Source organism: Urocampus carinirostris, chromosome 11 (genome assembly GCF_059441175.1).
Source record: "Urocampus carinirostris isolate Australia breed hairy pipefish chromosome 11, RoL_Ucar_1.0, whole genome shotgun sequence".
NCBI lineage: Eukaryota > Metazoa > Chordata > Actinopteri > Syngnathiformes > Syngnathidae > Urocampus > Urocampus carinirostris.
In genome coordinates, this window is record NC_142359.1 from 1,210,082 (window position 1) to 1,224,765 (window position 14,684).

Genomic DNA, 14,684 nt, shown 5'->3' on the forward strand with positions numbered 1-14,684 from the left:
ATTTAGCTCCTCGTTTACCTTTTAGCTAACAATCAAGCTAGCTTTTTAGCTACCTAGCGAGCCATCTGGCTAAGTTTCAATTTTACAAATTCATATCAAACCGTCTGCCCTTTGCGCTAATTCATAACAAAACTAGCTCGACGTTTTAAAAAGGTTGAAGATCCCTGATCTACGATCTGTTGGTATCAATGGGCTGCTATAAACTGACATGAATTCTGCCGTACAGCTTCAAGTTGCTATTTTAGGAATGCATATTAAACTAGTTGCCCATAACACTAATGAGTACATGAAATTGCTCTCGGCTTGAAAATGGTTGGAGACTCCCGAACGACAGACTGTGATGACAGTATCCCCTGATCTAAAACCGACATGAGGGCAAGGAAAAACTCAAAAATCTCAACATGAGGAAAATAAATGAAGGAGCTGGACGTGCAGTAACATGCGCTAAATTGATTTCAAATTCAAGCTAGCATAAGCCTGCCGGACTCTAATAAGAAAAGAACCAACAATTTCCGTGTTTTAACAAGACAAATATGTGATTTGTATCTGTGGTTAGTATAAACACATGAAGAACTTTGAGTTCTCCTGCCAACATGGATGCGGTTGCGACTTTGATATAAAAAGGGAGTACTTACGTGTGTTCATTGATGTTATTATCAGACCAGGCTTGACACGTTATGTTGGACTTGGTCCAGGATCTCCTTCCTCTGTAGTTGTCCTTGGGTCCCATGATACACTCCTTGATGTAATCTGAGGAGGGCGGAGAAGAACTTCTTCAAAGATATCCATCCCCATCACACCACTTGCTTTTTCTTTTTATATTTTGTCCGCGATCGGTCAAAGACGTTTTTTGGTTTAACTCCCGAGTCAGGGGCGTTATCGAGGGGGCAGGTGCGGGCAGCGCCCACCCACGGAGGCGCTCTGCCCACCCAAAGAAGAAATGAAAAAAACAAGAGCAAAAAAAGGAGGAAAAAAGGGAAAAACACTAAAAAAAGAAGAAAAAAAGAAGTGAAAAGCTGGAGCACAAGAAAACAAAATAATAAAAGTAAAAAGGAACAAAAGAAGAGGAAAAAGCAGGAGCAAATCAGAAAAAGAGGAAAAAACAAAAGAAAAAGGAAAAAGGAACGAAACAAACTAAGAAAATAAACCATAAGCCTAAAAAGGTAAAAAGAAGCGAGAAAAGAAAGCAAAGGAAAAAACTGTAAAAAGCTGTGTGCGGGAAGAAAAGAATACAAGAAAAAAGGAAAAAGAGAGAAAAAAAAGAAAGAAAGCAAGTAGGACAAATGTAAATGTAAACGTTCTGCATTTCTCTAGCGCTTTTCAAGTCAATGAAGAGCTCCCAAAGTGCTTTACAATGTGCTTCACACTTTCCTTTATTACACACACTAACTAACCAATAGCAGAGCAACTACCTGCTCATCAAGGTTTGAATTTTTTTTAGTCAGCGATGGAGTTTTGGCCAACCACAATTGTTCATGTTTGAAATCTAAAATCGCCGACCAATCAGAGTCAAGTTTTCATAACAGCACAAGCCAATAAACGCGATTCAAAGTTTGCAAACGCCACACGATGCCACACCCACCGTGCGAGCTCATTGAGTGTCACGGCGGACTCCGTCAACATAGTCCCAGAGTCAACAAACGAGAAGGAAACGAAGCTGCCGCCGAAGAAAGGCGGTACAAGACAAAAATAATTTAAAAGTTGGAAAAAAGACACAAAAGAAGAAAACAAGTGTAGAAATAAAAAAAAAGCAGGAAAAGACAGGTTTTAGGGGGTCCTTTCTATTCAGGATATTAATAATCATAATGTCATATTTTGCACAAAATAAATGAGTACGTTTTTGTAAAACCTCTTACTCTACTAAATGATAATAACATTGATTTTTTTTTCACTCCGCCGGGAATTTTTTTCTACGAAGCAACTTTCAACCGGAATCCCCGCATGAAAGCACAACATGTTGATTCAAAATCTTGATTTTTCACTGCACCAACAGAAAAACTACAAAGTACAAAAAGACTTTTTGGAGGTAATAATACTTGTAATCCGTTTGATATGCCCCCTCCCCCGAGACCCAAGTCCATTCATTGCCTGACAGCAAAAAGCAAGCTTGGGGTGGGAGGGTTCTGTATAGTCTCCAGTGTTAAGATTCCACGACGCGACGACTGTAAACAAAAATCCTTCACCGTGTCATGAGCCAGTGCCCTTTTCCAGCCTGTTTGTTATGTCAACACGATTTTCTCGGGTGAAAAAACTCGCTGCCCGGGGGCCATTTGCAGCCCCCGGGGTGATCGTTTGAGGCCCCGTTAGTTTCTTTTGTCTTTTATTTGCATATTTGGTATTGGAGTAATCCAGAAGTCATTGAAAGTAATCCAGTTAAAGTAACCCTACCCAACCCTGTTGATACGGAATCCTTGCACTAATACACATTTCATAGTGCCTCGTTTTTGCGTAGCATACACCTCTCCTCTTGGGGACGACCTGTAGGGGGCGATGACGCTTCAAAGGCTATACTATCTCATCCCAGTTGCCGCTAATCACGAGAAGAAGACATGCAATGGCAAAGCGAAGCCCCCAGAGGGCAGTGCCGGCGTCATTTTTGAGCAGACTTGTTGAGAAACATGGCACCAAATTACGAGCCTTTCACCTCAGCGGGTAGAGCGCTCGTCTCAGGACCGAAAGGTGACAGGTTCGATTCCCGGCTCCTCGGACACTGGATCTGTAATATCCCCGATAAGCAGGTAGACGCTTTGTATGACTGACTCCGCTATCGGCGTGTGTGCGAACGGGTAAGTGTGAAGTACACTGTAAAGCGTTTTTGGAGGTCTTCAGCGCGATAGAAATTCAGGCACTTTTGAATCCAACATGAAATTTCAAGGCTTTTCCGGGATTTCAAACAGCCGCTGTTTACCTTTCTTCTCGTAGAGCGTGAAGTTGCGGCTGGCCTGCTTCTGCGCGCCGTGGCTGAAGCGGTCAAAGGGGAGCAAGTGGCATTTCCTGTTGTGTTTCTGGAAGTTGAAGGCTCTGCAAACAGGAAGGATTTGGCAGATCGACCACCGATTAAAGAAGAAAACGCCAAAAACGGGAGCTGACGAACCCTCGCCCCTCCCAAAAATGGCAGTATTATGTCACAAACAATGTTCTCTGTCAATTTCCTTAGGGGTCTGAGCGTTCTCACAAAGTCGGTGAGCAACGCTCGAAACAACAGTGAGCGACAGCAATCCCAAGTCTGGCAACTGAGTCATTATCAAACATGTCAAAACTTCACATTTTGCTGAATTTCCGGCAATGCAAAATTATTTTTTACTTTTGAATGAATTGACTCATGTACGATTGCCTACATTTGTTTGTTTTTACAATTCTTTCACAAGATTTCCATTTATTTTCTTTCCTGGTATCTTTTGTCGCATAAGACTAACATTTTGGGGGCTTATTGAGTCGGTTGCACCATACACAACTGTATTTAATCACATTTTTGAGTGGAAGTACAATGTTGGCAAAAAGATTCACTTGATATCATTGGACACTAAATACAACACAAACTTTTTCTTCTTTTTCCCTGTTTTTTTTCTATTTTCTTTAAATTCCTTTAGAAAAAATCTCATTGTGTTTATTTTTTCCGAGCTGTTACTTTTTCTTTTTTCTTTCTCTATTTACTTTTTTCCTTTGTTTGTTTCTTCTCTTTTTTTCTGGCTTTTTCAGAATTTTTTCCTTCTTTTTTCTCTTCTTTTTGTTTCTTTTTCTCAGCTTTTCAACTACTTTTTCATTTTGCTATTTTTTTCTCTTTTGTTCTTTCTCGATTTATTTTTTTTCCTTTGTTTGTTTCTTCTCTTTTTTTCTGGCTTTTTCTGAATTTTTCCCTTCTTTTTTCTCTTCCTTTTGTTTCTTTTTTCTCAGCTTTTCAACTACTTTTTCATTTTTCTATTTTTTTCTCTTTTGTTCTATTCCCCCCCTTTCTTTAAGTCAATTTGTGCACAATTTTACATAGTATTGGGTCATATAGGGATGAAAGAAGCAAAAACAACATGAAGAGCCGTTTAGGACTCGAAAGAGCCGGTTCCTTTTAGTGAGCCGAGCCGAAGAAGCCAGTTCTAGACCAACTCTACTAACTTTGCTCAACTTCGTCCTACTTTGACTCGACTTCAAAATACCGCATTCAGGACACAACCTGTGTATTTTGACCTTCATGCACTGTAACTTTGACTTAATTAGCAATTTCGAGGCCAAATTTTTGTGCGCTGGCTCGATTTTCTTGTGCGCAGAAAAGCTCTGGGTAGTGCGCAATTGCGCACACACGCAGCTTAGAGGGAACATTGCGTGCGTGCGAAAGCTCGATAATACATTAACCGATTCATCGCCGAGAGGAAAATGGGTTCTCACCTGCAGTTGAAATGTTTCTTGACTTTCTTGCATTTGCGGGCGCAGTGTTCCTGCGAGCGGGCGGGGGTCTCCAATGCGGGTCTCGGGCACCGGGGGCAGACCAGCATCTGGTTTTCGGACTTTTGGTAGCGCTGCAAGGACTGGCGGCTCTTCCGGCAGTCGCCTGATGCAAAACGGCAAGACGGGGTCAAAGCGTTGATCAAGAATGTTTTTGTGCCCGTGGGCTGCAATAAACTGACACGAATTCTGTCGACTTCAACAATGCTACGTGACACTTGTTTACAAACAGGGAAAGGGCTCTTTAGGTATCGGGTGATAAGAGAGTTCAATACGTAAGACAAAAAAGAAAGCGGCAGTGGCTCAGGTTCGATTCCCGGCTCCTCCGTGTTACATGTGGAAGTGTCCTTGGGTAAGACACTGAACCCCTAATACCCCCAATAAGCAGGTTAGCGCCTTACATGGCAAGCTATTGGGAAATGTGGAGCACATTGTAAAGCGCTTTGGGAAGTCATTGTCTTGAATAAATGCAGATCATTTCATTTCATGTAAAAAAGAAAAAAAAATGCCAAATTTGGACTCATTTAAATGATAATGAAACAGAATGCATACCATCTTTCAATCTGAGGGACTGTCATGGTCGCCGTGGCGACCGGTCTGCCCCGCCCCCTGGGCACCAGCTGAAGCAGATCAGCTAATTGCGTGGCTGCTGCTTAAGGTTGGGTTGTGGGTATTGCGGGTGTTGGCTCATTACACCTTTTCTGTTCTGTTATGCCCTGTCCTGTTTAGTTTGAGTCGGAGGAAACCTGTACTTGACCATTCTGAGTGTAAGAATGTTTTTGTTCTGTTTTGTCCCGGAGTTTCTGGACAACTTTTATTTTGGTAAATAAAAGTTTTGATCGTCACGCAATTGAGTTCTCCCTTCCTGCCTCCGTTCTGATCCGGTCACCCACCACGTGACAGGGACTGCTGATCCTTTGCCTTTCGTTTTACTTATTTTTATTATTGTTTTGCATTTTCTGGGATTTTGTGTTTTTGTTAAACTTTGTTAAATCCATTCAGTGTGTAAAAATCTCAAATGATTTTGTATTTTACATTTTTTTAAATTTATATTTCCTATGTTTTGCAGGGGTCCCACAGATTCATTTTTCCCAAACCTTTTCCAACCCCTGACCCTTCCAACACCACCAAAGACCCACCATTCGTTCACAAGACCCTATCTTCTTCATAAAGTGCACACAAGAGCACACACACACACACCAAAGCCCTTCATCTACATAAGTCTAAACTCTTTTTGATCAAAACATTAATAATTTGTCCGGTCTTTGCCCCATTTGATCGTGGGGACAAAGAAGGCCAGGGCTTTGGCCCCCTCATTGAGGAAGATAGATTTAAATTTTAAATCTAAATTTTAACTCTAAATTTTAGACTTAAAATACAATATGGGAGATTGCTTCCCTCATGATAAATAAGCCAAAGACAAAAAGAGGAACTCATTCATGTGGGAAACTGTGAGCATCACCTGCTGGCCAAATCATTAATCACCGATTTCCAAACGAAATAAATGACATTTGAAGCAATTCTTCCTCCATCTGTGATCCCGACTAAAAATCGTGCGATCATGTGATAAAACCCGATGCCTCTTCATACGTCATCTGTATCACTGCGGTGCTTTCTCCGTCGCAACCTGCATTCAAATCCTGAGATTCAAACTCAGACGTTGAGTTTTGTTTTTACTTTAAAAAAGTGTTCTCTGGTATTGTTCAGGGTGCTGGACCAAATGCAGAGGGAGGGCTTTAGTTTGGGGACCACCGGTCACAGTATGTAGTGGAAAACGGTCTGCATTCATAGGGTGCATTTCAAGTCACTCAAGACTTCTGGAAGCCCTTTACAATGCACTTTACACTTTACCCATTCACACACACACACACTCTACATGCTTATCAGGGGTTCAGCGTCTTGCCTGAGAACATTCCAAGAATTATCTAGGAGGGGACGGGAATCCGACCTTGGTCCCAAGTACCTCCTCAGCTACTGTGGCCCTAATACTCCTGATAGTACTGAAAAACAAAGCTATGTACTACTGTACTGTATTAAACAGACACAAACGCACATACTGTATGTACTCAATTGTTACAATTGTTACCTCATAGGCGCTCCGTGTTATTTGGCTCTTTTTTGTGATTTATTGTTTGAAGTGTCTGCTTCTATCTACGTCCCGTTTTTTGTCCCGTTTGACACTTTGGATGACTTTCTATCCTATGGTTATGGGTTTTGAACGCACAAAAATGTGTTTAATCGAGGAATCCACTCCTTGCCCTGAAGAATTCTCATGCTTATCGTGGCTGCAGTAGCTAGCGGCGTTATAAGTCTTCAGTACTGTCCGTAATCATGGGAAATGTGAACTCTCTACCAAATGAGACCGACGAACTGGTTGTGCTGGTGAAAAACATCAAAGTGTTTTATGGAAATGTGGCTCAAATCTAGCATCCCGGACGCTAACGTGGAGCTACCCGGCTTCAGCGCTGTTAGGACAGACAGAGACACAAAAGCCTGCAGGAAACGGAGAGGTGGACTCGCTATCTACGTGGACACGAGGTGGTGTAACCCTGGGCACAAAGATTTCCATCTGCTGCAGGGACATCGAACTTTTGGCCTAGCGTGTGACGTCATCCACTCCGCTGTTGCTAAAATACAACACAGCACCCCGAGGCCATCCTGTTAATAAACAACAATAGGATACTGCTGGAAGTGTGAATTTCCCTTCGGGAATGAATAAAGTATCTAACTATCTATCTACTCTGTGACTTCATGGTAGAGTCTTCTTCAAGAAGCCATGCCTCTGCAGAAGAGGTTGGGTTAGCTAAAGGACAGAGCCCTCATTCAGACCCCGACCAGTCTTCCCATCCACTTTCCTGCTTGTTTTCTTCATTTTTTTCTCTCTTTCAGCCATTTTGATACAATAACAACTTTTCAGGCTATTACTATGTTGTAACTTCGTTATTACTAGGTTAAGAAATCTATCTAGAGCTAAATTGACTCAATCATTTTGTCATGATTGCTGATTCGGGGCACCTGGTTGGCTGTTGGACTCCCGTCTTCCGAAAGGAACCTGTCGGACCGTCTGTGAACCTATTGTCTCAGCTAGGCAAGTTTCGTACTCGCTGACATTATCCTGCCCTGTTTTCCTGCCTGATACCTGATGCTGACCTTTTTTCTGGACCCGTTACTGTTTTGCTCCCCCGTCCCGGCCATCGACCTGGTTTGCCCTGTTTCCTGCCTGATACCTGTTTCCGACCTCTTTTCTGGACTCGTTACTGCTCTTCCTCCTCCGTCCCAGCCATCGACCTGTTTTTGCCCTGTTTCCTGCCTGATACCTGTTGCCGACCTCTTTTCTGGACCTGATTCTGTTTTGCTCTACTGTCCCGGCCATCGACCTGTTTTTCTCGCTGCCAACGACCACCTGCGCTCGAAGCGCCACTTTCGCGTTTCCGCCATCTGCTACCCGTGACTCACGATCATCGGATCGTGGACGCAAGTCCTGCTCTCCTTAATAAAAACTGAGTAAAACGAACGCTATAGGGTCCTGTCTCCGTTCCTGGCTTGTGACACATTTGACTAGAAAATCCCAATGACGCGGCACTGGTGAACTATTTTCAGAACAGGTGCCCGCCGCAGTTTGATGATCCTGTCATGATTACCGATTCGGGGCACCTGTGGCTGCCCCTGATTGGCTGTTGGACTCTTTTTAAACCTCCGTCTTTTGAAAGGAACTCGTCAGACCGTCTTTGAACCTATGCTCTCAGATAGGCAATATTTTGTACTCTTCAACACTATCCTGCCCTGTTTTCTTCCTGATAACTGTTGCCGACCTCTTTTCTGGACTTGTTTCTGTTTTTGCTCCTCGGCCCTGGCCATCAATCTGTTTTTACCCTGATTCCTGCCTTAAACCTGTTGCCGACCTCTTTTCTGGACCCGTTTCTGTCTTTGCCCCTCCGTCCCGCCCATCGAGCTGTTTTGCCCTGTTTCCTGCCTGATACCTGTTGCCGACCTCTTTTCTGGACTTGTTTCTGTTTTTGCTCCTCGGCCCTGGCCATCGACCTGTTTTCCCGCTGCCTACGACTACCCTCGCTCGACACGGAAGTGCCACTCCTTCGTGGGCCCCTGGTCCAATGCCAAGAAAAACCAGTGCCAAACGAACACAGCGTAGCAGCAAGATGCCGGACAAACATGGCGGCAATTATGGGTATGGATTCTACAATGAAAAAGAAAAAATCCTAATTTCTCCAGCTTTGAAGATTTGTCCATGCATTTTTGTCTACTATTCAAAGTGATTTTTTTCTTTTTCTACCACTAGGTGGCACTCAACATGACAAAATGTAACTATAACTCATTCCTCTTTTAGGGAAGGCGGCCAAAAGCGCTTACGACGTACGCTCATTTGACTTTACGAGCGGCGGTAGCGCTCGTCTTTTCTCGTTTTGCGCTTAGGAGGCGCCGTTGGTTTTTTGGACGAGCGTGCAGAACATCTGGCACTTATCACAATGTTGTTGCAGCCCTGGTGTCTGGCCAGGGCTCGCCGTCAATTTTCACTTAGGTCTTTCCTGGCGTTTTGGCAAAGTTTGAACGCGCACGTGGCTAAAATGCGAACCCGGAGGGTGGCCCGCGTGAAACGTCGCGGTAGATACTCGTTAGGAGCAATGTTCCCTGTCGTTTTCTTTACGGGTCTGAGCGTTCACACAAAGTCGGTGAGCAACGCTTGAAACAACAGTGGGCAACCATAATCCCAAGTGTGGCAACTAAATCATGATCAAACATGTCCAAAACTTGACATCACCTTACATTTATCTGTTCCTTTATCTTCTTGGCTTTTTTACCTCACTGTTAATATGTGGACCTGGAGTGCCATGCCCAATTTCGTTGTCACAATATGTTAACCCATTTTGTAACAATGACAATAAAGGTAGATTCTATTCTATTCTATTATGTTTTGCTGAGTTTCCAGCAATGCAAAAAAATGTTTCACTTTTGAATAAATTGACTTGGCAACAAGATTGGAAATTATTTGAATGCTACACAAACCTTTTCTTTTTTTAAATTCCTTTAAAAAAATCTCATTGTGTTTATTTTTTCCGAGCTGTTACTTTTTTCTTTTTGTTCTCTGTTTACTTTTTTCTTTTGTTTCTTTCTTTTATTTTCTTCTGGCTTTTTTTCTGAATTTTTCCTTCTTTTTTCTCTTCTTTTTTTCTCAGCTTTTCACTCCTTTTTTCATTTTGGTATTTTTTTTCTTTATTGTTCTATTGCCCCCCTCCTTTAAGTCATTTTGTGCATAATTTTACTTGATATTTGGTCATGTTGGGATTAAAGAAGCAAAAACAACCTGAAGAGCCGTTTGGGACCCGGAAGAGCCGGTTCTCTTTAGTGAGCCGAGCCGAAAAAGCCGGTTCTCGAAAAACTCTACTGACTTTACTTTTCAACTTCATTCGACATTGACTTCCAAATACCGCATTTAGAAAACAGCGTCAGAGGAACCCGTGTATTTTGTCCTTCATGCACTATAACTTTGACTTAATTGGCTTCTTAATAAGCAATTTCGAGCCCTGATTTTTGTGCGCTGGCTCGATTTTCTTGTGCGTTGAAATGTGCAGGCAGTGCGCGATTGCGCACGCGCGCAGTTTAGAGGGAACATTGGTTAGGACTCCGTCGCGGTTAGATTTAGGACGAATCGTAAAGTACCGAGGACAGACGCTCTGACGTGCCGCATTCGACGTAGCGCGGTACCTCTACTCGCAAAACGAATCGGCGCTTCGTACCCTGAAAACGTCGTAAGTTGAGACGCTTTTGTATGGAAATGCGCTAATCCGTTCCAAGCCCCGCAAAATATGATTTTTTTTTTTTGACTAAGTCATAAATCAGCATCAGAACATGAAACAATCCATCCATCCATTATCTGCACCGCCTATCTTCAGTAGGGTCCCGGGGTGCTGGAGCCCATCCCAGCTATCTGCGGGCAGTGGGTAGGGGACATCCGGAACTAGATGCACAGCACACAGAGACAGACTACTCACTCGCTCATTCACACCTAGGGACAATTTGGACCGGCCAATTCACCTGAAATGCATGTTTTTGGAATGTGGGAAGGAAACCGGAGTGCCCGAAGACAACCTACGCAAGCACGGGGAGAACATGCAAACTTCACACAGGAGGTTCGATCTCATGACCTCAGAACTGTGCCAAACATGCGCTAACCCGTGCCGCCCAACATGAAACAAAATACATGTTAAAATGAGACGGCCGCACGATAAACATAAAACAAGACATGTCAAAAAAACGAAGCATAAAAGAAATATTACAAAAATTCATTGACCTTTCTGCCTTGCATTTATTGAAAAACTGATCCAATGACGTCTGCTTTCACTGACTTTTGCTGATCCTTGGCAAATGCCTGAGGCAGACATAGCGATAGCCCGACGTGTCAACACGTTTTCCAGGTGATTCCGACGCCCTTAATCCCAAAGTGTCTCAAAGGACTACAGAGGTTACAATGAAACCCTTCCCTGATCTTACACAAACATGCAGGCAAGGAAAAACTCAAAAGCTCAGCAAGAAAAAAAAAAGAAACCTAGAGAAGGGACCTCACAAGATGACCAGGGTGCAATCAATTTAGCATTGAAGCCATCTTTCTCCTAATCTGAGAACTTCAAATTGTGACAGTGACACGAAGTAAGTGTAGTCATCTCCAATGATCTCGCGGCTGCTCGCTTTCCATGTTCTTCCACATATCGTAGAAATAAACCAACTATCACAGAAAGTATTTCATGGAGGGAAAGTGAGAGGTTTTACATTGAATTCATATTTTCGGGGACAACTCTGTTCAGCCTCCAGTTGCCCAATACACTATGTCGTTAGAATCCATGAGTACTTCCGCAACAATAGACGCGTTGTGTCCCCTTGTGTTCACACAGGAGACGCATACAAGTCACAGGCGATGGCATACAAGTCGCATTTAGTCTGAAATGTGAACAATCTGACAAAAACTTTGGATTTCGAACCGAACCATTTCAAGGCAGCGGAGTATTTCTCTCATTCTTCTGATTTTTCTCTCTATCCCACTCTATGTGTCTATGTCTTTCTCTCACTCTTTCTCCCCCTTTTCACTCGCTCTCTTTTGCTCTTTCCCTCTCTCTTTCTCATGCTCACTCGTTTCTTCTCTCTGACTTTCTCTCACTCTCTCTCATTTTGCTATTTTTCTCTCTCTGTTTATTTCTTTTTTTCTCATTTTTTTCTGATCTTTCTCTCTCTTCCTCACTTTATGACTCTCTTTGTCTTTCTCTCACTCTTTCTCCCCCTTTTCACTCGATCTCTTTTGCTCTTTCCCTCTCTTTCTCATGCTCACTCGTTTCTCTCTCTGACTCACTTTCTTTTTTTCTCTCACTCTTTCTCATTTTGCTATTTCTCTCTCTCTGTTTATTTCTTTTTTTCTCATTTTTTTCTGATCTTTCTCTCTATCTTCCTTACTTTATGTCTCTCTTTGTCTTTCACTCTTTCTCCACCTTTTCACTCGCTCTCTTCTGCTCTTTCCCTTGCTCTTTCTCATGCTCACTCGTTTTTCTCTCTGACTCTTTCGCTCACTCTTTCTCATTTTGCTATTTTTCTCTCTCTGTTTATTTCTTTTTTTCTCATTTTTTCTGATGTTTCCCTCTCTCTCTTCCTTACTTTATGTCTCTCTTTATGTCTTTCTTTCACTCTTTCTCCCCCTTTTCACTCGCTCTCTTTTGCTCTTTCCCTCTCTCTTTCTCATGCTCACTCGTTTCTTCTCTCTCTGACTCTTTCTTTCTCTCACGCTCTCTCATTTTGCTATTTTTCTCTCTCTGTTGATATCTTTTTTCTCATTTTTTCTGATCTTTCTCTCTCTCTCCCTTACTTTACGTCTCTCTTTATATCTTTCTCTCACTCTTTCCGTGTTTTTACATACCAGTTACGTTTCCTTTTTTTAAATTTAGCTCGCGATTGTCTTCCTATTTACGCCTATCCTGTCATTCAATGAGGAAAAGAGAGGTTTTAAAATGCCATCATTTTTGGGGTGCTTAGGTTGAAATTCCGGGTGGTTCAGCACCCCCAAAAACGGGCTGGTTACGCCCCTGCCTTTGTTCATTCAAAAAAAATAAATTAAATAAGGATATTTCTGTCGTTGGCAAGCGGTTGGGGGTGTCCCCTGCCCACTGCCCGAAGACAGCTGGGATGGGCTCCAGCACCCCCACGACCCTACTGGGGATAAAGGGTGCAGATAATGGATGGATGGCTATTTCTGAGTGACTCTAAACTTTTGAACGCTCTTAAAATCCACCCCGTTCTTTGGTAGTGTCGCAATCCTCGCCATTCTCCTCTCGCGCGTCAGTCCAAAGAGAGCCGCGATGGCAAATTTCGCTGACATGACACTTTTTTGGCACCTATCGAACACGAATCCGAAGTTTCTCCTCACCTGTATCCTGCATGCTGAGAAGTGCGCACACCAGCGCCTGGTAAATCCATACGTGCGTCCTCATGCTCGTGCGCTTGGAGAACTTGGTGCGCTCTCTTGACGAGGTGGAGAGTTTTACCTCGGGATGCGTCAAAGAGAAGTCCTTTTTTCTGTGCGTAAAAGAGAAGTCCTTCCTTCGGTGCGTAAAAGAGAAGTCCTCCCTTCCGTGCGTAAAAGCAAAGTCCTTCCTCTGGTGAATTCGCCCTAAAACTCCGCGTTAAGGTCCATGCGCGCGCGTCCTCGCTTCAACCCGCCCACTCTTGCTGAGGGCGCTTCACCCGAGCGTGCGTCAAGAAAACTACAATTCATGCTGACACGTTCGACGTCCGGTTATTTCTTTCAAAATAAAAGCATTGGCGCGATATAATACAGTAATCCCTCAGTTATCGCGGTGAATGGGGACCACCCGAAGTAGCGACGCCTCTTCAAAAATGCTTGAAAAAAAAAATATATATATATATTATTATTATTTTTAAAATTATTCTATTTTATTATTATCATTTTTTTAGACCCAATTAATGGGGACCAAAACCACCTGCAAAAAGTGAAAAGTAGCGACGCCCCTTCAATAATGCTTAAAAAAAAAAATATATATATATATATATATATATATATATATTATTATTATTTTTTATTATAATTTTTTATATATTATTATTATTATTTATATATTTCGGGTTTGTTTTGGCCCTCTAGCGTATCCGAGGCGCCGAATAACTTCAGCCAATAGAGATCGATTTAACGGATGATTGACACATCTTTTTCGGCCAATTGCAGGGTTTGTTTCGGCCCTCTAGCCTATCCGAGGCTCCGAATAACTTTAGCCGATAGCGATCGATTCAAATGATGATTGCCACATTGGTTAGCCAATGAAACGCCGGTATATGAATCCCAGCATACACCGCGGACTACTCCACGTTCGGGGGAAAATCGAGTCGGCGGCTGTTGCGTAAGTTGCGAGACCTTGCGATTTAATATTGAGCCATATATAAGGCGCACTGTATTATAAGGCGCACGGTCAGCTTTGGAAAACAATTAAGACTTTTATAGTGCGGAAAATATGGTATATATATATATATATATATATATATATATATATATATATATATATATATATATATATATATATATATATTTGTTTTTTTAATTATTTAATTATTATTATTTTTTAGACCCGCAAAGCTCTGAACCCGCGAGGTCCCACTGTAATACAATACTCCGAAGGCAGGGGGCCGTGGAGCTTCTACAATAAATAACTCCGAGCCCCTTCTTCCCCCTAAAAATGCAATCCCACATATTTAACACGAATAAAAGAGGTTGTTGGAAAATATAAATAAACTATGATACATAAAAATGGCAAATGTAAAAAAAAGCTCAAATAATGAATCCTCTAAAAAGTGGTTATCATCAAAACCATCAAACGACTCCTCCTGGAATTGCACATTACAACACATGACAAGCGGTCACGGTTAAACCAATCCAACCCATTGACCTCATCACCGATTTATATGACGCGTATTTATTATTCTCACAAAAATCAAGAAAAATATGCAGCAGGTCGACTGGAGACAAGAGACGCCGACTCATTATTCCATGTACAGGGATACAGTACCAGATGATGAGCGCAACCGTCATCTTGTCCCGTCATAAGATATAATCTGAATAGCGACTTGTTTACCCGACTGCCCATTTTGCACATCGGGTTAGCTGCTCCTCTTGCACTCTTTGCACTACTGTATAATACTCATAGCTATAATGATTTAGTATATTATTAGTACTTCAATACTCC

General features: G+C 42.4%; 1 protein-coding gene across 2 annotated transcripts in view; it reads right to left on the reverse strand.

Annotated features, from left to right (window-relative positions):
- The window catches only part of LOC148356141 (hepatocyte growth factor-like), a 54,037-nt gene extending 40,953 nt beyond the window's left edge, over nt 1-13,084 (reverse strand). For both annotated transcript variants that reach the window (XM_088347131.1, XM_088347130.1), the window contains exons 1-4: nt 12,857-13,084; nt 4,378-4,540; nt 2,909-3,021; nt 636-750 (exon numbers count right to left, since the gene is read on the reverse strand). In XM_088347131.1, the coding sequence (XP_088203257.1) occupies nt 636-750; nt 2,909-3,021; nt 4,378-4,540; nt 12,857-12,920 (455 nt within the window). In that variant the 5' untranslated portion in view covers nt 12,921-13,084. The remainder of the gene's footprint in view (nt 1-635; nt 751-2,908; nt 3,022-4,377; nt 4,541-12,856) is intronic.
- Between the last annotated feature and the right edge of the window lie 1,600 nt (nt 13,085-14,684).